The sequence below is a fragment of the Mus musculus genome, chromosome 7, assembly GCF_000001635.26.
Source record: "Mus musculus strain C57BL/6J chromosome 7, GRCm38.p6 C57BL/6J".
Taxonomy (NCBI): Eukaryota; Metazoa; Chordata; class Mammalia; order Rodentia; family Muridae; genus Mus; species Mus musculus.
In genome coordinates, this window is record NC_000073.6 from 49,224,779 (window position 1) to 49,249,051 (window position 24,273).

Below are 24,273 nucleotides of genomic sequence, written 5' to 3' on the forward strand. Positions count from 1 at the left end.
TCTCAGGGGGAGGAGAGCCAGGAAGAAGGATTCTGGGTTTACCACAGCAAGCCAGGGTCTTCACTTGAGGTTTTCTGTTTTTGTTTTTCCCACAGTAGCTGGTGAGAGAATGTTAAAAGTACTGTAACGTGTCATTGGGGAAAATAGCATTTTTAGAGTCAAAAGTAGTGATTACTGGCAATTTCTTCTGGCTTCATCTACAAATAATTGGCTACTATTGCCAGTCAGTGCCTGTGTGCCATATATTAGCTAGGCACATTGCAGGAAGGGAGTCACTTCACCTTTATGCCACAGAGAGGCATCTTAGGTGCATTTCCCAGCTGCAGAGGGCAAGATGAGCACTGTGGTCTGGTAAAGATGTGCTACTGGGAAAAACAAGCAAGGGAGGTGGTGCAGGGTAGGGCAGAAATCAAGCCAAGAAAGTGTGGTTTCCGTCCTTCACCTCAACCCCATCCATGGGGAATTTCAGAGTTTATGTTACTCTTCAGAACTCATCCCAGAACAAGGCAAGGGCACTGGGCTTTCAACTATGAGTATTCCATCCTGGGCCTCAGGCTGCCCCAATCCAGATCTCAAAGTGGCCCTTTGAGCAGATCAGTATGGAGTATGCTGAGGGCCAGGACCACTTGAAGATGGTTCCATGGGGCCCAGGGCTGAGCATCTTCCAGGCTCACTGGAGTGTAGGTTTAATCACCATCCTATACATCAAACGGCCCAACGGCCCTGGGCAACCTTTAGTCTTCGATAGAAGTAGAGTAAAAAGTAACTCAGCTTTGATCACAAAGGGATAGTGCGGGAACCCTGTCATCCTTAGCCGTCTGCTATGTGGATCTCTCAAGGTCATTTCCAATGTCCTTAAACTTGTGGTCAAGCTGGTCTTGCCAGGTTCTGCCTTACCTTAGAGCCGACCTGGCTTGTGAAGATGACAGGGCTGATGCAGCCCCAGTGACTAACAGCCATGGTCTATTCCCCGTGAGCAGGGGCTCTGTCACGGTAGCTCTCTGGGTCAGAAAGGGGCCTTTCCCATGGGGTCTGCTTGTGTGTCCTCTCAGTGTCTCTACAGACAAACCTCTGGCTCCGGGATCCCAGCCTCAAGGCACTCGCTAAACAGTGTCACAACCTAGAGGAATTGTTGTTCTTGGCCTGACTCCAGGAGTATGCACTCCCAGCTATGCCTGGCACCCCAACACCTCAGTAACTGCCTTCCCTGCTTTCACTTGGCATCCCAAAATGGCCATCCCTGGGGGGTCTGAATCAGAGCTCTCTGACCCAGGACAACACAAAGGAGGAAGGCTCGACCTTGGAGTCTGTACTCAGAATTTACAACTGGGTTCAGCTGCTTTCTAATGAGTGTACCTGCTTCTTTGTACCTCCATCTTCCCATCTGTAAACAGGGAGAGTGGCCCTCTAAATGTAAAGAACAACAGCCAGGTAGAGGAACCTTGTGCAGTGTACACTTTCAACCCTTTCCCGAGTTAGTGCCATGTCTTCCTGTCACATCAGTTCCTTAACACCTGGCCAGTTCGTGCATTTTAATACAATCTAGTCATGGTAGTCTTCACTAGGTGCAGAGAATAAGCTGGAGAAGTGGCCCCTCTATTAGCATGTCTCTTTATTATTATTATTATTTTGTATTTAGGATGCAATCATTCTGAATGCATTTACCCCTCCCTCCCCTTCCCCAGTCTCTCCCACCTCCCTCCCCTCTCCCCCCAGATCTAACCCCACTTCACCTCCCTTCACAAAAGAGCAGCCCTCCCAGGGACATCAACCAAACATGGCCTAACAAGCTATAGCAAGATCAGGCACATACCATCACAACAAGGCTGATTGAGGCAACTCAGTAAGATGAAAAGGGTCCTCCAAACAGGCAAAAGAGTCAGAGACAGGCCCTGCTCCCACTGTTAGGAATCTCACAAGAACACCAAGCTACTCAGCCATAACATGTTTGCAGAGGGCCTGTGTCAGACCCAGACAGACTTCCTGATCTCTGTGAGCTCACTTGAGTCACAGTCACTTGATTCTATGGGCCTTGTTCTTGTGGTGTCCTTGATCCCTCTGGCTCCTCCAATCCTTCCTCCGACTCCTCCTCAGGATTCCCTGAGCTCTGTGCAGTATTTGGTTGTGGGGCTCTGCATCTGCTCCCATCAGTTGCTGGATGGAGTCTCTCTGACCTCCATGATGATGATGATGATGATAATGACGATGATGATGATGATAGGCTCCAGTCCCAGAATACTCTGCAGGCAGGACAAACTGTAGGTTGAAAGTTTTGTGGATGGATTGGTGCTGCAATCCCTCTACTTGAGACCTTGTCTGGTTACAGAAGATGGCCAGTTCAGGCTCTGTTCCCCATTACTAGGAGTCTTTGTTCCCGTTACTCTCACAGTCAGACTCTCTGGTATTCCCATTGCACTGGGTTTCTACATCATCCCAGAAATACCCTTCAGTTCCAGTCATTTCTCCAAGTATTTCTCTCTCTCTCTCTCTCTCTCTCTCTCTCTCTCTCTCTCTCTCTCTCTGACACAAACACACACCCTTCTCAAGCCCACCCACCTCCAGTCCACTGACAAAATCCTATTTCACCTTCCTAGGGATTTCCTTGTGTCCTAAGTCTTCCTTATTACCCCGTGGACCTGCAGATTGAACCACGATTATCTTTTATTTTACAGCTAATATGCACTTATGAGTACATACCATATTTATCTTTCTGGGTCTGGGCTACCTCACTCAGGATGATTTTTTTTTTCTCTAGTTCTATACATTTGCCTGTAAATTTCATAATGTCATTCTTTTTAACAACTGAGTAATACTCCATTGTGTAAATGGACCACATTACCGCATTTTCTTTATCCATTCTTCAGTTGAGGGGCATCTAGGTTGCTTCCAGCTTCTGGCTATCAGGAAGAAAGCTGCTATGAACATAGCTGAGCACGTGTCCTTGGGGTAGGGTGGAGCATCCTTTGGATATATGCCCAGGAATGGGATAGCTGGATCTTGAGCTCTATCGATTCCCAATCTTCAAAGAGACTGCCATATTGATTTTCAAAGTGTCTGCACGAGTTTACACTCTCACCAGCAATGGAGGAGTGCTCCCCTTGCTCCACGTCCTCACCAGTATGAGCTGTCACTTGAGTTTTTGATCTTAGCCATTCTGACGGGTGTAAAATGGAATCTTAAAGTCGTTTTGATTTGCATTTCCCTGGTGGCTGAGGATGTTAAACATTTCGTTGTTTCTCAGCCGCCATTTGAGAATCCTCTGTTGAGAACTCTGTTTAGATCTCCACCCCGTTTTAATTGGGTTATTTCGTTTGCTGATGTCTAGTTTCTTGAGTTTTGTTGTTGTTGTTGGTTTGTGGGGTTTCTTTTGTTTTGTTTTGTTTTGTTTTTCAAGACAGGGTTTCTCTGTGTATCCCTGGCTGTTCTAGAACTCACTCTGTAGACCAGGCTGGTCTGGAACTCAGAAATCCACCTGCCTCTGCCTCCCAGGTGCTGGGATTAAAGGCATGTGCCACCACTGCCCAGCACTCTTGAGTTCTTTATATTTTTTGGATATTAGCCCTCTGTCATCTGTAGAGTTGGTAAAGATCTTTTTCCGTGTGTGGGCTGCTGTTTTGTCCTATTGACAGTGTTCTTTCCCTTAGAGAGGCTTTTCAGGTTCTTGAGGTCCCATTTAAATTGTTGATCTTAGCATCTGCACTATTGGTGTTCTGTTCAGGACGTTGTCTTCTGTGCCAATGTATTTGAAGCTTTCCCTACTTTCTTTTGTGTCAGGTTCAGTGTATCTGATTTTGTGATCAGTTAGGATCTATTTGCATTCTTCTACATACCAACATCCAGCTTGACCATCACCACTTGTTTAAGATTTTTTTTTTCCCATTGTATAACTCTGGCTTCTTTATCAGGTGTCCATAGTGTATGGATTTACATCTGGATCTTTGACTCAGTTCCATTGATCAACATGTCTGCATACCAATACCTGCAGCTTTCATTACTACAGTTCTATAGCACAGCTTGAAATCAAGAATGGTGATACCTCTAGAAGTTCTTATATAGAATTGTTTTAGCTATCCTGGGCTTTTTGTTTTTCCTTATGAAGTTTAATATTGTTCTTTCAAGGTCTGTAAAGAATTGTATTAGACCCTGCTTGTAACAGTGGCACACACCATTAATCCTAGTACTCTGGAGGCAGAGGCAGACAAATCTCTGAGTTCAAGGCCAGCCTGGCCTACAGAGTGAGTTTCAGGACAGCCAGGGCTACATAGTGAAATTCAGTCTTGAAAAACAAACAAACAATTATGTTAAATCTGTAGATTGCTTTTGGTAAGATGGCCATTTTTACTATAGCACGTGTTTTAAACAGTTTTTTTTTTGTGGGAGTTGGGTTGTTTTTTTTTGTTTTTTTTTTCCCTTATGGGTTACCATCTGAGTTCTTTCAGAGAGCACCGGATGCCCTACTTTATTTCCCATTGATCTAACTAATGCAAAGCTAGCACTCTGCCCTTTTTGTTGAACTTCTTATGTTCTCTATACAAATGGTTCCTTCTATAGGGCCTTCTAGAAAACCCAGCCAAGAGAAAAGGCAAGGCACTGTGTGACTCTGAGAGTCAGGGCATGGCCTGCTCCGCCTTTCTCCCACACATATAAATAGTGTCCTAGTTTTTGACAGCCTAATTGAACATCAGTCACAGAAGAAGGAGGAGGAGGGAGAGGAGGAGAAGGAGGAAGAAGAGGAGGAGGAGGAAAAAGAGCCATTTTTGTCCCAGCAGTGTGGGTAGATGTTTCCATCTGGAATGTGGGGCCAGATTTGAGAAAGTGTCTATCCACTGTAAGTCTGAACCTCTCATGAGCACTGTACTTGGACAGGCACAAAACTGAGAAACCCAGACATCCGGACACTGAGTTACCACAGTTCTATCCCTGAATAGAGACCCTTTCTCTTCTGTATGTGACATGTCGCCTGTAGTTTGTTAGGGAGTCACTATGGGGTGTCTACTTTATTCTTGTAGAAGGATTTCATGACCATCATGGTTGGTGGATTTCAAAAGAATCTGGCTCTTGATTGTGGCTGGTGACTGGCTTTGGGGAAGGAAATTACTCACCCTTTAATATTATGAATAAATAGAATTGTACATTCATTTAAAAGCTTTTTCCAAGCTGCTGAATTTGTTCCAGGTGTTGTGCTATTAAGCACCAAGAACCCAAGGTGCAGGTCACATTTGCATGCCTCTTAGTGACTCCGTTTGACTCAATGGTTCCTAACCCTGTTTGCACAGCACAAGGCCTGGAAGCTTTCAAGTAAAGTACTCCCCGTGGAGCTATCTCAGCCTCTGATGCTGTGACTTGGTGCTGTGGTCTACTGTGTGTTGAGCTTCATCCATAGCTGTCCTATGGACCCACGGGGCACAGGCTCGACATATCTCTGACCTTACACCAATTTTCTTCTGTAGAACTCATACTAGCCCTATAAGCTGTAGGTATACAGGTATCTATATGTGTCTGTGGAGAGCTGTATTGTGCCTATTTCGGTGATGAGGAAACTGAGGTATGGATTGGTTACATCATTTGCCCAAGATTATACGGCACTGCAGAAACAGAAGAGGACCAGGGCAACTTCTGACCTGTTTTGCCTCTGCATGTGGAGAGGCATGAGAGTGGGGTGGTGCATATAGAGATGGCTGGAGTAGGCAGCAAAAGAGAGAATGGAGAGAGGAAGCTGAAGAGGGGGCAGTGGCAGGGAAGAAGACCCTTGAGCCTCAGAACTGAAGAATGGGTTTATTCAGTGGAAAGGCAGGGTGGCTTTTACTTTTGACAACTAAAGAGAGAAAACATTTCCTAAGGATACATTTCGACACAACAAAAAGTAGGTCAGTGTCTTCATCAGGAGACTAAAGGCACAAGCGCTAGAATGACACTGGTCTCTGACAGCGGCTCCTCCTTGCCTAGCAGGGAGGAGTGTAAAGGTCCCCTGTTCCTTTTCCCATAAATGCAACATATTTGGGGCATCTCCAGGGTCAGCCATGAAGCAGCTGTCTCTATGCTCTCATCCAAAAGCTGCCTTGTCCTCCTGCTCACCTGAACCCCTTCTTGTTTACCAGGATGCCAAATCCTTCAACTGCTCAGCTCAGGCCAGCACAGCACAGCACAGCACAGCACAGCACAGGGTGAGCCCTAGTGGGAGCTATATCCATGAGTGAACACAGAAAAGCTAACAACTGCCTAAGTGGCAGTGGGTATGTATAATAGGATAATATATAGTATGAAATAGAATAGTATAGGGTAAGATAGGTATAATATAGGATAGTATATGTATAATAGGATAATATATAGTAATATACAATATAGTATATGTATAATATATAGGATAGGATAGATAATATATTCTAGCATATGTAAATAGTATCAAATATGGTAATGTATAAGTACAATGTAGTATATGTACATTAGTATAATATATAGTCGAGTATACATATAGTAGCATAATATATAATATGATATAGTATAGTATAGTATAGTATAGTATAGTATATGTAAAATAGAATAGTAAATTGTGAGCTAGTGTTCAAATCTCAGCCCCTTTACTGACTATGTGGTTCTGGATAACTCCTTGACCTCTAGTGAGTTGTTTTCTTACCTATAACATGAGATCACCATTCCTACCTTGCAGGCTTGTTTTAAGAAGAGGGAATGGGACTAACTAGATGGCTCAGTGAGTAAAGGCGCTTGCCATCAAACCTCATGACCTGAGTTTAATAACTGGGACCCATATATAGAGATGTTCAACTACCATTGATTATCCTTTGGCCTCCATACATGCCTTGTGGCATATGTGTATACATGTATACACACATACAATAGATAAAACAAATATACACATATAGATACATACAAAAGAAAAAATAAGTAGGCATGGTGAATGCCTTTAATCTGATCACCCAGAAGGCAGAAGCAGGTAAATTTCTATGCATTAGGGGACAGCCTGGTCTATACAGTGAGTTCCAGGAGAGCCAGGTCTACATTATGAGACCCTGGCTCAGACCGTGGGGAGACCAAGAATGGTATTCACAGGCATCTAGAAATGTGTTTAAGGACTTTAGTAAACAGCAGCTGATACTATTCCTGCTTCACTGTCATTAGAATAGTCTACAAGAGCCCAGGTTGAGAGCAGTTGACTTCCCAGTTTCCCTTAATGGAGGAGGGGTAGAGATCAAAAGGAACCCATGTGCTCCTTGGGTGCCTGCCATAAATTCACTTGTTTTTTTAATCTGGTTTCTTTTGGGAGGGAGGATTGATGTTGTTTTATTTGTTTGTTTGTTTGAAACAGTGTCTGTCACTGGCCTGGAATTTATCAATTAGGCTGGCTAGCTAGTGAACCCTAAGAATCCCCCAGTTTCCACATGCCCACTCTTGGGATTACAAAGTAAACACCACTATGCCTAGGTCTCTTACATTGGTTCTGGGAATCGAACTTATGTCATTGTGATTGCATGTTACCAACAGAGATCTCTCCTCAGCCCAACCCCTATCCCTTATTTTTGCCTTTTTTTTTTTTAAGACAGGGTTTCTCTACATAGCCCTGGGTCTCCTTGTGCTGGAGACAGAGCAAATCTCTGCCCTCATCAACACGGGCATTGATGGTCAGAGTGGAGCCTCAGAGGGGGCCCTGGCTAGCTACCCTTGTTCAAGTTGTTCTTCAGCTGATGGCAACACATTATAGATCACAACATCATGTCACAATGTCAGAAGTTCAGATGACCCCATCAGGAGTACTTGGACAGACACACAAAACTGAGAAACCCGGCCATCCAAACGCTGAGTTATCCCAGCTGTATCCATGAGTGGAGCATCGCTCCTTCTCTTCTGTGTGCGACATGTCTCCTGGAGTTTGTTCAGGAGTCACTATAGGGTGTCTACTTTATTCTTGGAGAATGATCTCATGGCCAGTGTGGTTGGTAGATTTTGGGAGAACTTGCCTCTTGATAGTGGCTGATGACGGGCTCTGGGGAAGGGAATCACTCATCCCTTAATCTTATGAATAAATAGACTTGCACATTCATTCCAAAGCCTTTTCCAGGACCAGGCTGGCTTTGAACTCACAGAGATCTGCCTGCCTCTGCCTCTCAAGTTCAAGTGTTCAACCCCCTCTCCTTTTTTTAACAGGTGAGAAAACTGAGGCCTGGAAAGGGTTGGTCATTAGTTTTCCCAGGGCCACCTGGAACTTGAACAGTGGCATCAAAGCAGGAGCTACCTCCACCAGTTATTGTGGTTCCTGACACCTACAGAGGTGACAAGTCCAACTCTAGACTGCCTGTGGCCACCCTTGGCCTTTGCTCTAATTTTCTCCCTCTGTAAGCAGTGGCACAAGTGTGACCTTTCTGGTTGTGTGCATGAGTAAGCTATCAGTCCCAAGTGCTGAAAAGCGCTCCCTAGGTGCCAAGTCCTGGCTCTCTCTGAATTTCAACACCTCAGTTGGCCTGCTTTCCCAACAGCTGCAAGCTGCATGCAGACAGTGTGCATGTGTGCATGTATATGCATGCACGGGGTGGGGGTGGGGAGAAAAAAGGGAGGAAGGGGCAGGAGAACACAGAAGATCCCAGATGTCCTTGAGTCTCTTTCCATAAAGGAGCCTGTGCCTTGGTTGCCTGGCCCATGAAGATGGCAGAAACGCTCCCAGGTCATGGGGGCCCTTCTTGCCATTGGCTGAAGGACAACCTTGAACAAGGGTAGCCCTCTAGGCCCAACTCTGAGACCCAGCTCTGACCATCAACCTCTGTGTTGACAATAGTAGAGATTTGCTCAGTCTTCAGCAAATTGGCAGCACAGCTGGGTGCTCAGCTTCGGGTCGTGGATGTAGTGTGCAGCATCAGGAAAAAACATAGACAGTGGGATCAGACAACTTTGAATCCCAGTCCTTCTGCTTCCTGACTGTGTAACTGTCAGCAAAGTAAACTGTTGCTTACTGGCTCCTGCTTGCTTTTTATGTAGTCTAGGACCACCTGCATGCAGACAGTACTGCCCACAGAGGGCTGGGCCCTACAAGGACAATTAACTTATCAATGGCCATTAGTCAATCTGAGCTAGGGGACTCTCTAATTGCCCCTCCCTGAGACTGTAGGTTTGGGTCAAGCTGACCATAAGAACTAACTGGCACAGGTCCCTAGGTCATTCCAGCAGTTGAACATCTGTGCACACCTGTGGTACTCCCATCACTCCCCTAAATGACTTCCAGAGAAGTACTCCAGACTCTGCTAGTGCCGTGACCCCATAGGTAAGAGGCACAACTGTAGGACTAGGGGCCAACCCTCTTCCCTGACCTGTGAAAACCTCTCACCCACCCTCATCATACTGGCAGGCAGAAGGGCAAGGCCCGTTTCTGCCTGCGTTCCACCCTACAGACCCTACCCTATTTGTCATTTTTGTAGAGAGGCCGCAGCTGCTGCCACACTCTGAAGAGATCTGAGATCTTTATCTGCTAATAGAACATTTCCCTCGATTAGTGATTACACAGTCATTAATGTGTTTACACAATTTCTGTCTGTTTCCTTGGTTGTAAACTCCCCGAGGAAAGATCCTTGTGGAGCTGGAAGGGGGCGGGGGGGGGGGGGCTAGTAGGCTTATTCACTGCTCTCGTAGAGGACCCAGTTCTGGGGCATCTGATGCCCTCTTCTGACTTCCTTAGGCACTAGGCACGTACCCAGTACTCATGCATGCAAGCAAAACATTAACACATAAAGTTAATAAATCTAAAACAAACAAGAGAACTTTGATTTTGTTGCAGTGATGAACATGTCGCCCACATTTGCTCACACTAAGTTGATAATCTCAGTCAATGAATTTGAAAGTTTCTAGATTCATCCCTGCTGTTACCTCGTTATCATAAACGCTCAGGACAACTCCCGTGAGACAGTAGCGTTTGTCCCCATTTTGTTGATGGAGAAACTGAGCATCCCAGAAGTGAGGTGACTTTGATGAAGCTGTGAGAGGTGAAGTCAGGGTTCACTTAGAACCCTGCCTATTTGTAAGGTTTCTCTGCTAGGTTCCTGCAGAGGGAGACGCAGACGGGACCAACAGTCAAAGACAAAGTACCCAAGGTAAGGCGAACGATGAGAGAGCCATAGAAAAGGATGCTTTTAGCCTCTTCAATAGCTCATCAGGAAGAGCCTGGCTGGCCAGTAGCCTTGGAAGCTGGATGCTACCTCTTCAATGCCTCTTCTGGTTCATATATGAGGATAAAACCTGACAGGCAGGAGATCCTGAGTGCCCACTCCCCATTCCTGGCTTGCAAAAATGGTCTTCGGAGGCTGCCTGTCAGTGCTTGGTGGCCGGCCTGAGGGAGGCCAACTTCCAGGCTGCCTGGGAGGGAGAAAACTCAGACCAATCCATCTGTGAACTCTGAACATTCTTGTGCCACGTGGAGCTGTAAGAACGCCGCCAGACTGATTTTTGGGGAGAAACAATTTAATACTATCATGCCCACCCTAGTCTGTAAAACAATGTCTGTCTAAGCCAAAATATAAAAGACAAGCCGCGTGTGTTTGCTCTTTCCCCCCGTCAAGCTCCAGGATTTTATTTGTCTTACGTTTGGAAAGGGAGCGGAAATCAGCGCAGCTGTTTGTGATCTTGAATCTTCACACAGCTTGAGCCGATCTTGGAGTGCAAAGATCTTCATGGGTGTCTCTGTTTTGTTGACAAGTTTTAGACTAGCCTGGAACTTGGCCAAGGGCAGTGGTAATGATTCCTTTCCACATATGCCCCGTTATCTTGGGCATTCTGGCCTCACCACCCTTGCCCTTATCTCTCTCATGCGGCCAGCATCCTTGAGGTCACAGGCAATTCTTTCTAGAGAGACTAGAATTATTTCTAGTGCCTCTCTGTTCAAGGGTAGCCCTGGAACTTCTGGAGAGAATGATTCTGTTAGGGCCAAGCCTGATAGTGTCTGTGTGTATCAACTGGGGAGACTGCTGTAGGAAGGCTGGGAGTTTGAGGCCAGTCTGGACTACATAGTGAGACTTTGTTTCAAGAATAAAGATGAGGAAGAAGAAGGATGACTGGAGGAGCAGGAGGAAGAAGAGGAGGATGACAAAAGGGGAGGAGGAAGAAAGAAAAAGAAAAATTGTTCCCAGAACCACTTTCAGACAAGGCCTCTAGAACAAGTCTCCTTGTGTCTTTACAGAAACCTTATCAGTGACCTTGTTACACGGACAACTGCCACAGTGTTTTGTTGCTTTGCTTAATTTGGGTTGGGCAAAGTGGCTCCCTGAAAAGGCAGAGAGCAGAGGTGAGTCCAAGCCAGCTGGGCATGATCACCAAGGCCGACACTGGCACATTGGTTGGTTTAGGATAGGGCTTGCTGAGTGTTCCTTAGATAAGTGAAAGCTTCGAACAAATATATTTGAAAAAACACAGATAATCTCACTGGAAAGTACTTTAAAAAAATCATCCCATAACTCAGAGCCTTTGGAAGAGTGATATAAATAATAAATAACAGAGCCTTCACTCACATTTCAGAAGTAACCTCTTTATAATGACTGAATATAAGTCCTCCCTCTCTTTCCCTTCTCTTTATAAACATAATTATTCCCGCATAAACAACCAGGCAATTTAGGCATTGCTAGTACTTTACTTACTACATAAGCTAATAGAACACAAGTAACAAGAGGAAGACTCTAGGATTTTAAATAAAGGAAGGAATCGCACAGTGCATTTCAAAACTCTAAATTTTTAAAAGTTACACTCTGCAGATGCCCCCCCCCCCCAAGCAGGCCCTTCTGTCAGCATGGCTCTCCCCCAACAATTAACTTAACAAATCATCTCAGAGTCCTGTTGCCTGGGCCCCCTCAACTATCCCTAGAGGTCACACATTATCCTGCTCATGAGATGCAATGCTGGCCAATACTCCTGCCTGGGGTATAGTCAAAGGGTAGGCAGACAGGCTACCAGAAGGGCAGCAGTAACCAGACAGCAGGAGGAGGAAGAGGAGGAGGAAGAAGAGGGGGGGGAGAGTGGAGCCTGCTACCTCGTGAGCAGAGAGAACATAGCCACCGCAGGCTGCATGGTGCCACAGTGGCTGCCCTCAGTTACACAGGCTACTTCTGGCTGAGTGTCTTCTGTCTGGGAGCGAATCTCATCAGGAAGTAACAGAATCCCTGGGGCTTTCCAGGTTGCTTTTTTAACACTAATTAAAATTATCCAGCTACTGCTTTCAATACTACCGCTCCCCTACTGTGAAATGTCATGAGAATAAAGCCTTTGTAGCATCTTTCTCCTTTTTAATAGCATATAATAATTGCACAAAATGATGGATTTCTCGGTGACATTTTCATTCATGTGTTGCACTAGTTACTTTTCTCATTGCTGTGACCAAAAAGCAACTTAAAGGGGAGGAGTTTTCTTTGGCCTGACAAAAAGCAGCTTTAAAGGGGAGGAATTTCCATTGGCTCAGAGTTCAAGGGGGACACAGTCCATCACTCAGGGAAGGCATAGGAGCAAGAGAGTGTGGCAGCTGGGCACACTGGGTTTGAGGTCAGGAAGGAGAAAGAGAGATGGATGCTGGTACTCAGTTCACTTTCTGCTAATGTAGTCTGGAGCTTCAGTCCATGCAATGGTGCAGCCCACATTTAAGGTGGGTCTTTCTTCTTCGACTAGTCTAGTCTAGAAAATCCTTTATGTACATGCCCAGAGACTTGTCTCCAAGATGATTCTAGAGACCATCAAACTGTCAATCAATATAAAGCATCCCAAGTATACAATGTACTCTGTTCACACTCATGTCCCACTCCCCATTACAGTCTCCATTTTGTTGTTTTGCCTTTGATGGGATTGGGAATTGAACCTGGGACCTCACACTTGTTAGCAAGAACTCAGCTCTTGAGCTATGTCCCTATTTCACCACCAACCACTTTTACAGCAGCACTTTCCAGTATGTCTACACCTGGAAGACCTTTTCACCAGGACAATGTCTGGGCCATACTACAGAGTGGTCAACTTCCTTTATGCATGGTGGTACCTGGGAGTTCTCTCTCTCTCTCTCTCTCTCTCTCTCTCTCTCTCTCTCTCTCTCTCTCTCTCTTTCTCTTTCTCTCTCTAAATATTTAATTCACAGCACTGTCTTACTTAGGGTTTTACTGCTGTGAACAGATATCATGACCAAGGCAACTCTTATAAGGACAACATTTAATTGGGGCTGGCTTACAGGTTCAGTCCATTACCATCAAGGTGGGAGCATGGCAGGTTCCAGGCAGGTATGGTGCAGGAGGAGCTGAGAGTTCTGCATCTTCATCCGAAGGCTGCTAGTGGAAGACTGACATCGAGACAGCTAGGATAAGGGTTTTAAAGACCAAACTCACAGTGGCACACTTACTCCAACAAGGCCACACCTCCAAATAATGCCACTGCTTGGGCTTGGCATACTCAAACCACCATAAGGACTGTCATGCATGGCCAAGGCTTCTTATTGAGAACAAGGAACAGCTGATCCCAAGTCACTTGAGGGTTTGTTTCAAATGTACAATCCAGAGTCAGAATTCTAGGCATGCTGGAAGAACATAGGGCCTATTCCTTTAACACTCTCCAGTGACTGTCAGGCTTCATATTTAAAGAACCTGGCCCATATCTTTACCCTTCATTGAACAGCAGCAAAAAGCTCCCTTTCAGAGGCTGAGCATCTCTCACAGCACCCTTGCTTGGTGTTCATTTCTTGTCTTACCTTTAAGACTGCTGCCCTTGGGTTGGAGAGATAGATTGGGAGTTAAGAGCACTGTCTACTCTTTCAGAGGACTCCAGTTCAATTTCCAGCATCCACTTAGTGGCTCATACATTTCATGGAATCTGACAAGTTCTTCTGGCTTCCGTGAGCATCAGACACACATGTGGTACATAGATATACATGCAAGCAAAATCACCCAGACACATAAAATAAAATTAAATGAAATTTTTAAATAATGAGGACTCTGTCTTTTACAATCTGGGTAGTTACTTGAACTTCTAGTCTAATTTTTCAGCTGCAGGGTGCTTTGGGAACTGTTCCATGTAAGGGCGCGCCATGAGGGCACATATTAGGGGCAGGGCATTGTGGGCTTGCCTTTAATGTTGATATCCATGGTTATACCTCCTTATTATACTTCCTGGTGTTCAGAGTTCAAGCACTTGGGCTTCAATCTATTCCACTAGCTGTGGTGTCTCAGGGGAGATGCTAGACCATCTCTGGGCCTGTTTCCTCTTCTATAAATGAAAATAGCAAAAAAATAGCAATAGTTCATGCCACAGGGACGATGGGGAAAGTCAGAGATAATATGCGTAAGGTGCTGACTGTGGTCCCAGGCATGAAGTAGAGAACAAGGTCTCAGATGATAGTTCTTATCAATGTCAGCATCACTAACGGGGCCACTCTGGTTGTAGAGACTGATGTATGGGAAGAATGGACAGTATAAAAGAAGGAGCAACTTGCCAAAAGACCAGTTTGAGGGTTAGGGGCATAGCTCACATGCTAGAGTGCTTGCCTAGTATGCATGAAGCTCTGGGTTTGATCCCCCATGTCACATGAAAACTGGTGGGGATGATGTACCCCTGCCATCTCATACCTTGGAGGTGGAGGCAGGAAAATCAGAAGTTCAAGACCATCTTCAGCTGCATAGTGAGTTCAAAGCCACCCTGGGCTACATGAGACCCTAGGTCAACAAAACAACAACAGCAAAACAAAACAACAACAACAAAACAACCAAACCACCACCAGCAACAACAGCAACAATATAAACGCAGTTTGAAACTGATTTAACTAGATCTCTCAATTGATTATATGTTCTTTTTCTTATCTGTAAGAATGACTTTTTAAAAAGCATGTGGAAAATTAGAACTTAAAAAGCAACTAAAAAGCTCATAGGTGGGATGGGCCCAGATATGGACCAATTAGACTCTTCCTTCTTCACCTTGGCTTCCTGAGCAGCCTTTGAGTGCATCCTCAGCTATTGCCCAAGTTCATCTCCTGGCAGCCCTGATCCAGAATTCCTGTTCCCGTCAGACGCAGGCTGTTCTTGGGTCTGTTTCTTTTCCTCTGTCCTTACCCTTCTGCTCCTAAACAAACCCAGATTCCACATATGGATCTTTGTTTATAGTTCTCTTTAATTTGTTTTAAATTAGCTTACAAAATAACAGTTTTCCTTAAGGCACTCACATGTATGTGGGTTATAGTTTCCCCAAGATGGAAGGAAAAATCTAGTCACTCAAGAGTAACAGTTCAGGATAGGCTTCACTTTGTCATGTGGGACAAAGGATGTGAGCTACAGGCTTCATCTCCAGCCTGTGTCACTACTGACAGCGCACAGACTTTCAAAGGTGGGGGCCTGCTGAAAGGGAGTCAGGTCACCCCAGAGGCTGGGACATTAGCCTCTTTCTGTCATTGCTTCTTGGTCACTGTGACTGGCGTTGGCCCTCCACCCTTTGTGTGGTGATGTTCTGTGCTACCCTAAACCCAAAGCATCGGGGCCAAGGTACCACTGATAGAAACATTAAAAACCATGAGCTGAAACAACCTTTTCCTTTAAGTTGCCTTGTCTCAAGTATTTGTCACAGTGACCGAATACTGGGAAACACTTTACGCCACTTTGATTGGGAGTCCCCACTTTGCTCTGGCTCCCTCCATCCTCAAGATGGCTCCCTCCATCCCTCCCATGAAATGTCAGAGAATAGAACTGTTCTTACTCGGGATTCACAAGACAAAGGTTTGAACCCTTCCGCCGGGGTCTCTTTTCAGATGTGCAGCCACTTGTCAGATGACAGGACACTCAGTAGTCACTAAAGCCATACACCCAGAGGCTTGCTCTTGAGCAGCCTGGATCCAGCGAATGTGACATCTCCTGAGCTTGTGGTTCACCAGTGCTGGCATCCGGGAGGAAGCAGTATGTGGTTTAAGTTCCCACTGGTGTGACTTGTTTAGACAGCCTTCTCCAGCCTACAAAGTAGCCACAGTCTATGTTTTCAGTAAGCTATATTTCCTATGGTGATTATACGAATGCTTGTTTGCTTTTTTGCCACTGTTTCATCGAATGTGGGCTCTGTAGAAATTCTCTGTAGAGTGAAGCAAGATGCAAGGAAAACAAACAAGCACCTTCCGAGATGTAGCAATGCAGCAGAGAGACCAAGATCTCTTAAGTAGAAACAAACAAAAACAAAAAATATGTCTGCTACTCTTCTTCTTATTGTTGTTGGAAAACTAATGGGCACGCCAGGTAACCCCATGACTAGATGGCCTTCCCCGTGTCCCGCACAGCATGGTTTACTTTGCATGGCTTCTACTGCAGCACTGGCTATGCTATCTATCCGCTTCCCAGTTTGTTTCCCTTACTAGATTGACAGGCAGCTCTCCCATCTCTTCCCTTGTGAGAAAGCAGTCCTCAGGCAAAAGGACAACAGCTCTACCTTTCGATACCCAGAGTCTAGGACACAGTGTTGAAATGGTTAATGACTGAGCCACTGATCAACCAATGCTTGGCTAGATGTTTTGACTTTTAGTCAGGGCCTCACTGTTCATTCACACAATGCCAAGACCTGCAGGTGGGGGAATCTCAGTCTCTGGCTCTCAAAAACAACCCAGAGATACTGTGGTGTGCACTGATTTATAATCAGACCCCATGCTGGTAGGACACAAGAGATTAGAAGTCCGTTGGGTAGGGGAAGTGGATATTGCAAGAATTTTCTCCCAGGGGGAGGGAGGCGGCAATTAAGCAATGTCTACACCCTCTTTGTAATGTCCTAAGGTGAAAAAAAAAATAGTTCAATTACACCAGAGTTTATCCTGAGGACCCTTGAGTTTATTACACTTACTTAGGGAACATGGGTGTGTGGTTATGGGCAGGAGCATTGAGATCTTAAATCAGCCATGACTGGAACATCTACACCCAGTACATGGTTATGCAGACAGCGCTTCTTCTCTTCCCCTAGTCTTTCTGAGCTCATATAGTCTACCCCTCCCCAGGGTCCCTGAGACCGAGTGCAAACCTAGGAAGTTGCAGATGACAGGCTGGGAGGCATGGCTGGATGCTCAGGTGAAGGTCCAATGACCCGCCCTACCTCACTTCCTTCAATGAGTCTGCCAAGAGTTAACAAGCCCAGCTGTGATGATCATTTGCAAGCAGACACAGCTGGTCCCACAAGGATGACCGTTATTCGGCTTGGAGGACAGCACTGTCTAACTGTAGATAGAGAGGGTTTCTGAAGGTCTGGGTCTCCACAGTCCAGAATGAGCTCTTACCTCAGCTACTACTGAAAGTGAGTGTTCGTGCTATCTCTGGACACATATCCGAAATTGACACTTCATGACTTAGGAAATCGGGGAACTAGGGACAAGCTCACTTTCCAAATAAACTAATGCTTTTGGGGTGTTTTTTTTCTTTTACTCCCAAATAGGCTCATGAAATATTTTACTTTGTACAACCTTTTAGGGCAGCGCACCATTTTCCTTCTCCTCTCTAACTGAGGGTCTGCAGGGGCAGCTGACTCTTGCATTTTCCCCATGACAGGCTGGAGTTTAAGATGTTTTTGGCTCTTTACAGGACTGTCTTCTTGGGAGGTCAGGCAGATGGAGTCTGTAATGCATGAAGGATGGGTTGATGGGGCTGGTCATGTACAGGTCATCGCTGAAGCCCCATCCCCACTTAGAATAGTGGCTGATGTTGAAGATCATGGGGGTGGGGGTGGGGGCAGTTGCTGCTTCCTGATTGGAGAATGGCTCCTGCCCCCAGGGGACATCCAAACGCCAGTGGTCCGGAGAGCTTTGGTGGTAAGTTTCAAACAGGCCTATTGCTGACAGTTGGATGAGTTTGAAAGTTTAGAGTCGGAGAACAAAGAAAGAAGCATTGTCAATGCTGGGTTTACAACTCGGCCTGTTTGGGGTTTGCATCTTCGTCTATACCGCATGTAATAAAAATGGACAAATGTGCTCTAAAATCATGAAATATTCTTTTCAGAACAGCTTGCTGTTCTCTGAACTACTGACTCTTTTAGCTACCAGTGCTTGCTAATGACATTGATTTAAAGTTACTTTTTTTTTCATGTTAACATAGTATCCACATGGAAGCAGTATACTTGCAGAATATTTTTGTAACGGACCACAGTCTGATTTAAATAGGAAATGTTGTAATTATCTCATTTTGCTTCCCACTTGCTATTTTTCTCTCTTGTCTAGTTTGGAGGATACAGATTTTTAGTTTAAGTAGGAAAAGTGAAAAGGGGGGTGGGGTGGGAAGGGAGATGAAACTGTTCCGGGAAGAACAGCTAAAATTATTAAAGTGACAAGGAGGAGAAAGGCACTTGGAAGCTGAAGGAGAAGGTGTGCGACTTCAGTTTAGAAACCGAAGACCTTAGAATTATATTATGTGTGGTTTGGAGTGTGCAAGTACACAAGTGTGCAGATGGGTGTGAAACACCCACATTTCTGTTTTAACATGAGAGGGAACTTAGGTCCTCGTGCCTGCAGGACACTTTACCTATTGAGTGGTCCCCTTAGCCTGCAAGTGCTTTTAATTCAAAGCAAAGAATGTACTGTTTATTATATTTGCACATATTTGACCCTCTCAGAACCTCCCCCAACCCCTGCCACAATGGCTTTGGTGCCTATTTTAACTGGGAACTTTTTTTTTTCTTAATGGCAAACACACATTGTGGCCATCACCAGTTCCGTGTCTGTGTCTGTGTCATACTTTACCAATGGACTGGGCTGCTAGTTGGATGCACCCAGAGAATCTTTGCAGAAGTGCTGTGAAAGCCACTTCACTTCAGCTAGGCCTTGAGCTGTTACACCTCTGTTGACGGTGGCCTAACCTTACAGTTTACAGTAGGAATCTCCAGAGTCCCAGGCTAGGCACCCATCACCTGGGAGTTTATTTGGAAGACAGCATCTCAGCCTTTTGGAGACCTTGAAGACCTATTGAATTGGATTTTGCAGTTCTTATGCATATGAAGGCTTAGGAGGCCCTGGAGGTACACTGAATGAACACTTTATTTGGCTAGAATTCTCAGCCTTAGTACACATCAAAACCCCCTGTTAAGCATTATTTAAGACACAGATTGCCTTCACTCCCCCCTTACCCTCTGGGAATTTTCATTCAGTAGGTTGGGATTGGGTGGAGTGTATCAAAAAGTGTTACAAGTTCTCTGTGCTGCTCTGGGGACTAGACCTTGGACACCCTCTGTGCCTAAGCTCTGAGGATATTTGGGAATAGCTCCACAATCCCTAATAGGGATCATGACTGCCCTTCTACAACTCTTCAGGCAGCTGTGAAGAATCAGAGTTCAAGGAGGAAAGTCCCACAACCCTTTCTCATGGCGTTCTTACTCAAAGGCAACTGCACCACTCATCCATTCAGTGACAATCTGGGTAGCTTTTCAGTCCATAGCGTTCTGCTTGCTTCTGACAGAATCTCATGAAAGTCAAAAGACGGCTCTTCCAAACATTTATTCCTTTAGAAGAGACTGCTCGGAACAATAAATATGTTAAATAAAACAAGATACTAGCATAGGAGATTGTCCAGATGGACGAGGGCAGAGTATACCATGTCAGGGACAAACTTGTGATTTAAAGAGCTAAACCAGGCTATGTGCATCCCCCCCCCCCCCGAGCTAGGGTAGAAAGGGCCTGCAAACAGGCTGGGAAATATGGGAGCAGGGAGTATCATGTCACATCTCAACACTCCAGGGGCTGTTTGAAAACTGAACTTTTACTTCAGTCTGGGCTCTTAGTTTAAGCTACTAACACAAAATGCTGTTGACAGGGCCGCTTTAACAACAAATGCCTCTTTCTCCTAGGCCTAGAGGCTGGAGATCTGAGATCAGGCTGCAGCCATGGTCAGATTCTTGTCAAGGGCTGTGGTTTCTGTGGATTCAGAAAGGCTGCCATTGCACTATCAGAAGTTATCCATCTTCATCGTGTCTCCTCTAACATGGCACTGGGCCCATCATGAGGACCTCTCGGTCACGTACTTACAACCTCCCAGAGGTTCCACTGCCTAAAACCAGTCGAGGATTGGGTATTTATTTACAGTATTTATTTACACTGGAATCAGACAGATTCTGGCAGATGCGGAGCGAGCAAACTGCCCACCACTGAGCTACATCTCCAGCTCCTTTTTACATTTTATTTGAACAAAGAGGATCATTAAATTGACCTCAACCTGGGATCCTCCTGCCTCAGCCTCTAAAGTAGCAGAAATTACAAGCTTACACCCCCATTCCTGGCCACATTAGAGTTTTGCCAGGTAAGTTTGAGAATGATATAGCCCATATCATTAGGATGAGTGAAATTCAACCCTATGGATGTTACAACTTCAGGCTATAGGATAGGAAGAAAGTGACAACATCTGTCCTAGACACAGAAAAGTGGCTTAAAGAGATGACAGTGGGACATACTCCGGTGGGTTCATTAATAATAAAGACAGATTTTTTTTTTCTGGTCCCCTACACTGCCAGACACTATCTCATTTAGCTGGGCAGTGCTTTTAGGGAAAAGTACTCAAACCTCCACTTGACTTGCATGAGACACAGTGTTAGGTCTATAAAGATGGAGGAACTTCCCAATTCAAATCCAAACTGATCTCTAAGGTGGGTGTCCTTGAAGATCAGCCCCATGCACCCTGTCTGCACTTTCTATTTTCCCTTCAGTCCTCAGACCCTGAGTCAGAGAGAGAAAGGAAGGCCTTCATGAAACCATGAAACCAGGGCAGGTTTAGCCTCAGCCTGCCCGGGTCACCAAGCCACTCTAATTACAGTCTGTGGTAGGTGGCAAGGAGGAGCTGTCTTGGGGCGCGAAGCTTCCCCGGCCATTGTATCAGCCTATAAATATTTCAAATACTTAAGTGCAACGTGCAACCTTTGAATGTCGCAGAGGAAGCTGTTGGGACGCCCCTGAGCCCACCCGGAAAGAAGAAATGGCTGGAGTGTCCTTCAGGCGGGGGACAAGGAGACCCGCCCAGTCATTCCCAATGGAGGTGCAGAGAGGTTGGGGCGTGCCTCCGGAACCCGCAAACCGTTGAGATGACCCGAGCGATTTGAAAAAGAGAAACTGATTTCCCCAACACATGCCTGGGGGTGGAAGGAGGCGGGAATCTACAACCCAACGGCGTTTTCAAAGGCGGCTCCGGGGACGCAGGGGTGGCGGCCCGCGGGGAGGCGCGCGCCGGGGCCGTGCCGCAGAGCGGCCACCAGCTCGCTTTGTACTTGCGGCCAAGCGCGGCCCCAGAGTTTCGGCGGCGGCCCCGCGGAGTTGAGGCCACGCCCCCTTGCAGTGCGAGTCGCGACCGCGGATTGGTCCGCGGCTAACCAATAGGCGCGCGGGAACGGCCCGGGCTGTCAGCGCGCGCCGCAGCCGGTCCTCCCCTGCGTCCAGCCCTGCAGCCCGCGCTGCCTTCCCCCGAGCTCAGCTTAGCGCAGCGCTGCCAGCCTGGCCAGCTGCGCGTCCTGGTGCCCGCGCTCTGTCACCACCGCCGTGCTGCGCTGGAGCGCACGGAGCATGGCCAGAGCCGCAGAAGCTCAGGTGCTTGGTGTTCGAGGGGCTTGTGAGCATCGGTGATCGGCTGTCACGCCCAGACAGACCTGTCTGCGGAGATCGCCCAGAGTCTGCCTAGGCGCGGGTGACCCTGTGGCGCGTTTGCTGGGTGACAGCCGCTTCGCGGTTGATACGTCTTGGGCTCCGTGCGTCCTCCGTCTCCCCATCCTCTGCTCTTTTGCTCCAAGGTTCACACCCGCAGGCTCCAGAGCGCGACGTGTGCGTCCCCGTAGCCGGTGTCTCTTCCTAAGGAGCCTTCTCACTTCGGAGACGCAATGACAAGTTAATATGGGCGTCCACGCCTCGGTTTCCCAGGAGAAGAATTGCCAGAGGCAGCGGTCCCCGAGAACCCAGAGCTTCTGAACAGGCCTCCCGCTGCGACATCCGCGCAGGTGGGACCTGCTGAGGGCAGTGACTAGCCCGCCACCCGGCAGGCGCACTCGCAGGATTTCCCCAGTTCCCCGACCCGGGGATTCTGTTTTTTGGGTTTTTTTTTTTTTTTCTTCCACTGTTGGTGGGCGCCTCGCGGGCCGAGGCCCGGCGCCTACTCGGCTGCCCGCGCTGCCTTTAGCGGTCGCCTCCGCCGCCGCTGCCAGGGACGTGCTGGGAAAGCCAAAGCCCCGGGAGAAGATGCCGGCCATCCTGGTAGCCTCCAAAATGAAATCGGGACTGCCCAAACCCGTGCACAGCGCCGCGCCCATCCTGCACGTGCCCCCGGCCCGGACTGGTCCTCAGCCCTGCTATCTTAAGTTGGGAAGCAAGGTGGAGGTGAGCAAGACGGCCTACACTAGCCAAATCCCCCTGAAATCGCAGGGGCTGCAGGAGCCGACGGGGGAGGGGCTCCCGTTGCTGAAGAGCAGCTCTCTGGAGAACGGGTTCGATACCCAGGTGAGCAGTGCTATGTGCTGGGGCACTATTACAGGGTGGGAGTGATGGATGATCCTTCATGAGGGAGGAGGACGGTTGCCTTGAGGAGAGGCTACCATAATGTGATTGGAGAGAGGAAGCATACCCCTTATGCTGCCAGATTGGAAGGATACATTGGTCAGTGGGTGTGGCCAGGAGGGGTTTAGCTGGCCAGGGTGCCAGAGGCTCTCCCGGGGAGCTCTGCAAAGCTAAGGCGTGCTGGCAGCCAGCTGCTTCTATGGGGCTGGAGCAGGTGTAGGGGTGCTTTCAAAAAAATGCATGCTGACATTGGAAATGTTAAGGGCCATCAGTGCCGAGCGCTTGGCCCCAAGAGGATGGGTATCTGCTGTTGTGATGTGTGTCTATACTCAGGTTGTAACCCCAAGGAGTGGCCTGGTGCCTTGATGGGTTGGGTACTACCTGGCTCAGCTGTGAGATCTAGGACAAGGGATACTGAGTGGTTGCCCTGAACTTAACCCTCCTCCTAGCTTGAAGATGGCTGGTCTCTGCCCCATCATTAGGGAGAAGGGATTCTGGCCAGGTGCTGCCAACTGCTAGCTGCTACAGACTCCTAGTAACTGGGGTGGCTTGGCTGTCTCAGAATGGCTGCTGTAGCTAAGCCCCTCCTTCTTGGGTAGTCTATGCTGCCAGCGTTGGTATCTCTGGTGATTAGGGAGGTGATGGTGTGGGTAAGAGCATGGCTGAACGAGAAACGGTGACTTCTACCTTTCCTGGCAGAGCAAGCAATCCCCCTACTGGGCTGGGTGACAGGCCCTGGCCATGCAATCTCTTTTAAGGAAATCCTTAAGGGCCAATCAGTTTCTCTTGGACTCCTGCCTTCCCTGCCGCCTTCCCCCTCTTCTGGCAGGAGGGAGCAGGGCCATGCTGTATTTTCTTGGCTGCCAGTCAGCAGGGACTTTTAGGGACAGGCTGACCTGACTGTTGTGGCTGTCCCAGTCCGGAGAGGAGAAGCCGGGAAGCCAGAAGGGGAGGCAGTCTTGAGTTGGTATAGGGCCAAGCAGCAACAGACCAGACGACCTTTTGGGCACCTACTTTCCCTGATCAGAGGTTAACGCTCAACACATTCCTAACCTTTCTGAGGGAGGAGCTGGGTCTAGAAGCTGCTCAGAGGCAGACTGTTGGAACTCAGAGCCGGAGAAGGCCCCCTCCCCACACAAGCTCCCGCACCCGCCCATCAGCGGGTGTCTCTCTTGATGCTGCACTTGCTAAACATTTTTGGAAGCTGACAGCCCTGACGGATGGTGTGTGGGAGGAAGGCAAGATCTCCTCCAGTGCTCCTGGGTCCTGGCTCTGCTAGGCCGTGTGCTCTGCTCTTTTTCTTAGAGCTACAGGCCTTGTCCAGAGGGCTCTGAAATGAGGGTGAGCACCAGGGTGCCTCCTTCCTCTGTGGGGGGTGAAGTGGGTGGTGTTTTGGAACAGCGACTGGGAATGTGACACATGCCCTCGGGCCCGATGAGGAGGACCGTAGGAATGAAGGGAAGGCAGACGCTGGGCTCATTCATAGCCAGACTCCTGCCTGCTAGTGCCCAGTTGACCCTTCAGCTGAGGAACAGTGGCAGAGGATTGCCATGAGCAGGCTCTGAGAAGGTGATTCACCACTCTCTCCATTAAGAAAAAAAAAATTTTTTTTCACTCTTAGACATCTCCATGAGTGGCTAACTTGGCCCTACTCCCTGGAGGCGCTGTTTCCCTCTGTCCCCATCACCCCACATTCCACCTCTCTTACTCTCCATGGGCATCACGAGGGTGGTTTGGATGGATGGCTCAGGAAACTGGCCACCTTCCAGTGGACAGCCCTGGCTTCCCAGCGGGCC

At 47.4% G+C, this 24,273-nt stretch overlaps 1 protein-coding gene across 17 annotated transcripts in view; it reads left to right on the forward strand.

The window, feature by feature from the left end:
* Nav2 (neuron navigator 2) overlaps positions 1-24,273 on the forward strand; it is a 651,028-nt gene that overhangs the window by 265,716 nt on the left and 361,039 nt on the right. For 13 of the 17 annotated variants that reach the window (XM_006541311.4, XM_006541289.4, XM_006541288.4 and 10 more), the window contains exon 1: positions 1-22,420. This exon is cut by the window's left edge. The exons of 3 other annotated variants lie outside the window; for them this stretch is intronic. In XM_006541311.4, coding sequence (XP_006541374.1) covers positions 22,163-22,420 — 258 coding nt within the window. In that variant the 5' untranslated portion in view covers positions 1-22,162. The remainder of the gene's footprint in view (positions 22,421-24,273) is intronic. One more of the 17 variants, NM_175272.3, reaches the window with a different exon arrangement.